The sequence below is a fragment of the Ochotona princeps genome, chromosome 33 (genome assembly GCF_030435755.1).
Source record: "Ochotona princeps isolate mOchPri1 chromosome 33, mOchPri1.hap1, whole genome shotgun sequence".
Classification (NCBI taxonomy): domain Eukaryota; kingdom Metazoa; phylum Chordata; class Mammalia; order Lagomorpha; family Ochotonidae; genus Ochotona; species Ochotona princeps.
In genome coordinates this window covers 3316249-3323979 of record NC_080864.1, presented here as the reverse complement: position 1 = coordinate 3323979, position 7731 = coordinate 3316249, and the positions used below count along the sequence as shown (strand labels likewise).

The window sequence follows — 7731 nt, the reverse complement described above, 5'->3', positions numbered from 1 at the left end:
ACCTAGGCTCCCAAGGGCGCCCTTCCTGTGCAGCTGCGGGCCCAGCCCCTGGATGTGGCTCCGTCTGCCCCCCAGCCCACACTAGTGCGTGGGACCCCCGCCTTCCCCTACACACCCCTCAAGGTTCCACTCGTAGGCGCCCTCCACTGGGCTGGCCACAGGTGGAGACATTGCTGAAAAGGCCAAATGGACTTTAATGGGGGGCATTTCCAGGGTCGACTCTGGGCCCCGCCGCCTTGCTCCTGCTCCCCGACTTGCCCTTCTTGGAGGCGGAGGTTCCCCCACCTTTCTTCCTGCTGGGGGGCTCGGGGTGCAGGCTGGGGGGAGCGGTGGCGGCGTCTGCAGTGAGGGACCCCGTGCCGGGCAACGGTGGCGGCGGCTCCTCATCCAGGGCCTTGAAGTTGAACAGGCAGTCCACGTTGGACACGGTTTCCAGGATCTCGGGCACGCTGTAGTCGAAGGAGAGCAGCTCGGCCGGCAGGTGCAGCGAGCAGATGTCGCCTCCCGTGTCGCCGCCATCACCGTCTCCATCCCGTGGGGCTGCGAGCCTGGGCACGGGCACCTGGCACGGGGTCGCCTCAGGCTCAGGGCCGCCAGGCAGGCAGTCGAACAGCTTCATGGCGTCTTCCAGCAGTACCTTGTCCGGCAGCACAACGGCCCGAGCCGCCTCTGGGGCCTGCGCCTCCCCCGACCCGGCCGCGACAGCAGCCTCAGCTGTCTTTGGCTCACCTGAGCTGGACACATAGAGCAAACCTGGCTCGGTGCACTCGGTGACCTCGGGGCCCTGGAACTGGCTGAGGCGGCCCTGCAGGTGGGCATAGGCGCTGGTGGGCAGCGAGGGCTCGGTGGGCAGCGTGATGACCAGGGGGGGTAGCTTGCTGTCTGGAGGCGATGATGATGGTGGTGGTGGTGGCGGCGGGGCAGCCAGGCCTTCCTTGAGCAGGGGCGGAGGCAGTTCCAGGAAGCCAGGGGTCCCCGCATCCCCCACGAAGCCCAGGGTTTCGGAGCCAGGCCCTTCTGGGGGTGCGTAATAGGGGAGGAAATATTGCGGTCCCCCAGGTGCGGCCGGGTAATGGGGGTACGGCAGCGGTGGTGGCTGGGGGGCAGGGGTCTTCAGGTAGTGTTGGGGTTCCAGGAGGAAGCTGCCCCCTGCTGCTGGGGGAGCCGCAGCCACCAGCTTGTACAGGGTGGTCTGGCCAAAGTCAGTAGCAGCCCACTCTATGCGGTAGATGCGGGGGTCGAAGAAGCAACCACAGGGTGCCATCTGGAAGCCTGCGGGGACGGGAGGGGCCCTCAGGTCTGGGGTCCTGCCACCCCTTCCCCCCCGCACCTGCACCTTGGGGGTGCTGTCAGTCTTTGGGCCTCACTAGTGGGGAGACTCGGGTCTCGTTTGGGCCCTGGTGGGGTTCCCGTAGGGGAGGGGACCCAGGCACCACTCTGGGTTCACACCCGGCCCCAGGCTCCTCCTCCACCTCGGGGCTGGGGGCGGCCAGTACCTGCCGGGGGAGCCGGGAACACCTCTTTCTCCAGGTTTGGGGCATGGTACAGGTTTGAGGAGCCTGCGGAAGAAGTGCAGGTGAGTTGGTGGGGAAGGGAGGCCCAGCTGCTGGGCACCCCAGCCCCCCCACCACCGGGAGCCCCCTGCATACCCCTGGATGCAAGCGGCTCACTGCAGGGGCCAGGGGGCTGACCGGCTGGCCCCTCGCCGGCCTCCAGGCCTCGGGGACTGAAGCTGTCCTGCGTGGCGGCGGCAGGGGTGTAAAAGGATTTGGGGTGCTGCATGGGGAGGCAGAACAGCCCAGAAAACACAGAGGTGGCCTTCCTGGGGAGAAGGCCTGCTCCCCTCTGGCTTCTGTTTGCCTGGTTGCCAGGGCAGCGCGTTCTAGAGCGCTGCCTGTCCACAGGCAGGGTTCTGGGCAGGGGCTGGTGGGGGGCAGTCAGACGCAGGATCCTGGCCCCTGTGTCCTTTCCTGCGTGGCTCCAGGCAGGCCCACCTAGTGAGGCCCCTTCCTCCCGGCCCACAGGGGAGCGGCCACCGTGCCTGCTGCCTTTCCCTGGCCCAGGTGGCAGCGAGGGGGGATGGGAACTGGGGCAGCCGCAGGGACACAGAGAGGCCTGAGTCTGCCTTTAAAAGAATAAAATTTATTGGTCCTTCACGGGCGTGGGGAGCTGCCGGGGGGTGGGGGCGGCGGCGAGGCGGCCCCCGGCTACTTGTAGGCGTTGGCTTTGTGCTTCGGGAGGAAGACAAAGTTGGGGGGCACTGGGCCCAGGAGCATCTCACTGTGGGGCAGGAGAGGGCAGAGTCAGCCCAAGGCCACGACCGCCAGCCCCCTATGCCACCCCACCGGCCCCACCGGCACCTGCAGACCTGATACGGATCCAGTCGGCGGCCTGCTGGCTGGCCATGAGCGTTTCCAGGTAGTCCCGCCCTAGGTAGTACGGCGGCCACTCATTGATCCTCTGGGGCAGGCGCTCCATCAGGCCCACGGGCACATACCTGCGGGGACGCGGTTAGGGCCAGCCCTGAGTGAGCCTGCGCAGGAAGGACCGCCCCCAACATACCTGCACAGGAAGGACCGCCCCAACACACACCTGTACGGGAAGGACCATTCACACTCACACACACCTGCACAGGAAGGACAGCCACTCGAGCAGGAAGCGCCGTGTCTTTTCCACGCCGCGCGTGTCGGAGCCCCAGTGCTCCAGGCCGTAGCTGGTGAAGTCGCGCAGGATGTCGAGGCGCTCGGCTGAGGAGATGTCCCAGTGTCGCTGTTCCTTGATCTCCGTGAAGAGCCAGGGTTTGAGCAGGGCACCGCTGCGCACGGGCAGGAGGGCTCAGTGGGACGCCAGCACCCAGCGCACCCCTCCACCCGGCCCGCGGCAGCCACGGGCACTCACCGGCCGATCATGACCCCTGCCACGCCCGTCTCCATGGCGCGGTTGGCGTCCTCATAGGACAAGATGTCCCCATTGCCTGCGGGCAGACACGGGGGGTGTTGGCTGTGGCGGGGAGGGCGGGCGAGAGGCTGGGAGGGCCCAGGCTCCCCTGGCACCCACCAAACAGCGGCATGGGGCTGGCGGCAGCTGCGCACTGCTTGATGTAGCCCCAGTCAGCCAGCTTGGTGAAGCGCTGTTCCCGGGAACGGCCGTGCAGCTACGAGGGGTGGGAAGGGCAGAGGGAGGCAGAGTGAGCCTGCGGCGAGCAGGGGGTGGGAGGATGGGGGGGAAGCCGGCACCCCAAGACCCACCGTCACCAGGGCTGCGCCCCACTCCCTCAGGTCGGGCAGCAGGCGGTGCGCCAGGTTCACGCGCTCCTGGATGCCCGTGCGGATCTTCACTGTGAGCGGCACGTCCAGCACCTGCAGGACCAAGAGAGTGGGGCTGGTGGGCGGAGCCAGACAGTGGGCGTGGCACAGCTGGGTGGGGCGGGCAGGGGGTGTGGCTAGGTTTGACGGGCAGGTGTGGCTAGGCAGGGTGGGCGTGGCCTGTACAATGGGCATGGCTGGGGTTGGGTGAGCGCCCAGGTACCTGGTCCATGCCCCGGACAATCTGCTGGAACTTGGCTGGGCGGTTCAAGAGGGCGCAGCCCCCGCCCTGGAAAGCCAGAGATGGGTGAGCGAGAACCCCGGATAAATGGGGCGGATCCCCCATGCGCCACCCCCAGCCGGCCTCCCCCTACCCTCCGATCCCCCCAACCCGCAGCAGCTACCTTCTTGTACACGAGGTCGATGGGGCAGCCCACGTTCACATCCACAAAGTCCACCTCGACCGTGCGGTTCAGCAGCTCGGCGCACTTGGTCATGGAGTCGGGGAAGGCGCCCTCCAGCTGCAGGGGTGGGGCAGGGACAGGCTCACCTGGCTGGTCTCGGGCAGCCTGGAGCCCGACCCCGTGGCTCCCGTCCCCTTCTGACCTGCACCCCGAACAGGTCCTCACTCCGGTGCCGCTTGAGGAGGGCCCACTCAGAGGTCCGGCCCTGCAGCAGGTTGGTGCACACCGCCATCTCCCCGCACGTCACGTCCGCCCCGAAGCGTTTGCAGATCCGGCGGAAGGGCAGGTTCCCACACTGCACGGGAGGACCCCCCAACACACACACACACACACATGAACACGCGAGAGCGTGGCCAGTGGTATTGACAGCGGCAGGGGCACCTGGTGACCCGGCTGCCCCCACTCCACCCCTGCCGGCTCTCACCGTGGTAAGGGGTGCCAGGTACAGTTTGCCGTTGATGTCAAGCTGGAACAGGGGTATGGAAGCATGGTGGTGAGCACCAGCTCTCCCTCCCTGACCCCACGCCCAGGACTCCTGTCCGGCTGTGCGCGACGGGAGGGCCCCACACCGGCGTACCCGCTTCTTCTCACAGCGCCGTAGCTTGACCACGTCCTCGTCGGTGAGCGGCCCACAGGTACGCACGGGGCTGCTGCCGGCCGCGGGGGACTCCTGCCCGGTGCCCCCGCCGCCACCACCGCCACCACCACCACCACCACCACCCCCGCCAGGGCTCAGCTGCTGCAGGGCCTGCTCGGCCGCTTCGAAGCGGACCAGGCGTTTCCGCAGCTGCTGCTGCAGGGCCTTGTCCAGGCCGTTGCGGATCGGGGTGGCCTGCGCCCAGCGCGCCGCCACCTCCTCCCGCACCAGGTTCTGGCCGTCCGGGCCCAGGTGGGCGCCGCCGAAACGACAGGTGACGCCGTAGGGGCAGCGGCCGAAGGTGTCGAAGAGCACGCAGCGGGGGCCTAGGTCGGCTGGCTTGGTCTCCAGGTAGGGGCCCAGGTCGTGCAGGAAGCGACAGCGATCGCCGAAGAGACAGGAAGACGCCGACTCCTGGGTGGGGAGAGAGGGGGCTTGGCCAAGGGGCTGCACAGCACCCCCCCCCCCCCCCGTTCCCTGAAGTGGGAAGGCAGCACGCGGGGCACCCGGAGCTGCAAGAGGCAGGTGCCCGCCCCGTCTCCCCGCCCTGCCGGGCACACACCCACCTGGATGACGGTGGGACACAGACGGTACTGGTCGTATTTGGTGGGCTTCGTGTGCGGCCGGCTCTTGTTCTGGCCGCGGGCTTTCTTCTGCTGCTGCTGCTGCTGCTGCTGCCGGGCCCCAGTGGCCGCCCCCACGGGAGGCTGCCCATCTTGCAGGCGGATGCGCTTGGCATCGGGCTCGCCCTCGCCCTCGGGGTCTCCGCCATCCACGTCTCCAGCCTCCTCCTTCTCCTCTTCCTCCTCCTTCGGACGGGCTTTCTCCGGCCTGTTGGCTTCCAGGAACTCATGAAAACTCTCCTTGGTGGTGAGGAACCTGCCGGGGACGGCGGGGGGGAAACGGGGTTCGCACGGGGTAAGGACCCCCCCAGTAGCATCCTTCCTGCACCCCCACACCGTGCCCAACTACAAGTCCCAGCATGCCTTGCAGCGAGCCCCGCGCGGGGGTGCGGGCGGCGCTCCCGGCAGGCCCCGCGGCCCCCCGGCTGCCCGTCCACCCCGGGCAGCACGCGGCGGCGGCCCTCGTGGCCGTGACCGCTCCCCACGCGCGTCCGCGGCCGGGAACTCAGCGCCCGACACCCGGGGGAGGCCCGGCCGGCAGCGTCCCTGCCCCGAGCTCCCGGCATGCACCGCTCCGGCCGCGCTACGGGTACCGGGAGATTTGTTTTTTCTTTTTTCCTCCCTCCTCCCCCGTCCTCGCGGTCCACACCAGAGCCAGCCAGGGCTCGACTCACTGGGACTTGATGGACACCACGGCCCGGTCTGAGGCGCCGGCCGCCGCATCGCCGCCGCCGCCCCCGCCCTCGCCCTCGGCCGGGGCCTCTGCACTGCCCTCCGCCATCCGCGCGCCTCACGCCCGCCGCCCTGCGCGCCGGAAAGGCCTTCCGGGTCGCGCGCGCGTGCGGGGCTCCCTGCCCTTCCCCCCGCCAGCCCGCGATCGGCCGCCGCCGGGGCGAGTGCGCATGCCCAGGCCGCGGGGCCCGAGGGGCGGGGCTGTGCATGCGCGCGTCACGGGGGCGGGGCCGAGGCTGTTGTGTCTCCGTCATGGGCCGGGACCTCCCCTGGGGCGGGGCTGTGCGTGAGTGCGTGTCGGGGCGGGGCTCTCCATGCCCTTCTCCCCTGCCAGTCCGCGATGAGCGGCCGACGGCGCGAGTGCGCATGCCAGGATACGCTACGGGGCTGGGCAGCCTGGGGGCGTGGTCAGCTCGGGGGCGGGGCTTGGCGCTATAAAAGCTCGAGCGACGGCCTGAACGTCGCTTTCCGTGTCTGCAGCTGTGTCTGTTACCTTGTCCTGGTTTTTCATTTTTTAAAATTTTTATTTATTTATTTTTACGAGATCGGGACGGGGAGGGTTGGGGGAATTTTCCGCTGCTTTCAGGGCTGGGGAATCCGATCCATAAAGAGCTCCCGTTGGGCTAGAGGGAAGTCGCCAGCAGGCTGGCAGGGTGGGGAGGGAGGCGCCCCTGAGTTGGGTGCAGCAGAAATGGGGCTGACTGGGGGAGACTGGGGGTGAGCACTGGGGCGCGGGAGCTGGGGGGCAGGCGTGCCGGCCTCCCTCCACAGACCCTGGCCTGCTGTCCAGGGTTCGAATCCCAGGCCCGCCACACACTTGGGGAGCCGTGGGCGGGCCACTCTGGGAAGGTCGGGTCCTGGAGGGGCTGACCCACTTCTAGGAATGGGGACCCCGAGACCTGGCCAGCTCCCCTAGGTTCCCACCCCTGACCGCTCTGAGGAGCCCGACCCCCGTGCGGGGCAGCCCAGGAAGGCTCCCCGATGGAGACCCGGCGTTGCACCCCACACAGCACAACCCCACCCCGTCCCCAGGTCCTCCCACACCCCCAGTGCAACCTCCTCTTCCTCGCCCTCCAGACCCCCTCGGCTCTCCCAGGCCCTGCGCTTGCTGGGGATCCGAGCAGGACCCCACCAGCCCTTCAGGAGCCGCCCCGTCGGGTACTGGGGTCCCCCAGGGGTGCTGGGGAGCCCCCTCAGTTACTGGAGTCCCTCTAGGGGTGCTGGGGAGCCGCCCCGTCGGGTACTGGGGTCCCCCTAGGGGTGCTGGGGCTCCCCAGTTCCCTGGACCAGGCCCGTCACCCTGAGGCAGGAAGCAGGGAGGAGCCGGCCGCAGGACCACCCTGGAGCAGGTGGGGACTCGGCCCGTCACCCCGGTTCTGTCCCCCGCTGCCCCATTTCTCTCCCCGGGTGGGGTCCGGCCGGGTGCAGCCCGGGCTGCGTGCCCACTGCTGCCGGCCGGGATTTGCAGCAGGCAGGCGGCGGCTGTTGCTGCTTTATCTGGGGCGCGCGGCAGCAGCTGCCCCTTATCTCCCGGCTTCAGGACTAAGATTAAGGTGGCTGGGGCCAAGGACACAGGGCGGGAGCGTGCGTGCCTGCCTGCGTGGCCATGCATGGCTGCATGTGCGTGGCGTGTGTGTGTGTGTGTGTGTGTGTGTGTGGTGGTTGTGTGGGCGTGCCTGTGGACATGTGCGTGCGCGCCCCTCCAAATGGTGACCCTGTGGGGGTGCCCCCACGGCCCCCTGGGCCGCCCCCGCCAGCGTCTGATGGCTTTCCCACCTTGCCTGCCCTTGACCTGTGACCCGTAGCTGTCAACGACCCCCTGGGGGAGCCAGGGGAGCTGTTTTTACCATCCTCGCCTGGACCTCCTTCCCGCCGCCCACGGCTGCTTGGGGGCCCCGCGTCCTGGTCTGGACCCTCGGGCTGAGCCAAGGTAGCCTCCTCCTGCTCCTGGCGTGGGGCGAGAGGGAGAA

General features: G+C 68.9%; 3 protein-coding genes across 4 annotated transcripts in view; all 3 read right to left on the bottom strand.

The window, feature by feature from the left end:
* Positions 1-7731, bottom strand: part of SAFB2 (scaffold attachment factor B2) — a 95960-nt gene that overhangs the window by 84394 nt on the left and 3835 nt on the right. The gene's annotated exons all lie outside the window — the stretch shown is intronic.
* PRR22 (proline rich 22) lies at positions 175-1867 on the bottom strand. Its single transcript, XM_036498269.2, has 3 exons — positions 1650-1867; positions 1497-1559; positions 175-1272 (listed from the first exon to the last, which is right to left on the bottom strand). The coding sequence occupies exons 1-3, from the start codon at positions 1780-1782 to the stop codon at positions 194-196; spliced, it is 1275 nt and encodes a 424-aa protein (XP_036354162.2). The 5' UTR covers positions 1783-1867; the 3' UTR covers positions 175-193.
* Positions 2121-5870, bottom strand: DUS3L (dihydrouridine synthase 3 like). 2 transcript variants are annotated; one of them, XR_009244464.1, is made up of 13 exons: positions 5704-5870; positions 4973-5285; positions 4347-4820; positions 4194-4235; positions 3912-4064; positions 3710-3826; positions 3529-3594; positions 3249-3359; positions 3058-3154; positions 2899-2974; positions 2627-2815; positions 2369-2460; positions 2121-2280 (listed from the first exon to the last, which is right to left on the bottom strand). XR_009244464.1 is itself a non-coding variant. In XM_058657805.1 (13 exons), exons 1-13 carry the CDS (start codon positions 5808-5810, stop codon positions 2208-2210), a joined length of 1947 nt encoding a protein of 648 aa, XP_058513788.1. In that variant the 5' UTR covers positions 5811-5869; the 3' UTR covers positions 2121-2207. The 2 variants fall into 2 exon arrangements, 1 of the variants encoding a protein (XP_058513788.1); XM_058657805.1 differs by having other exon boundaries at positions 2369-2497; positions 5704-5869.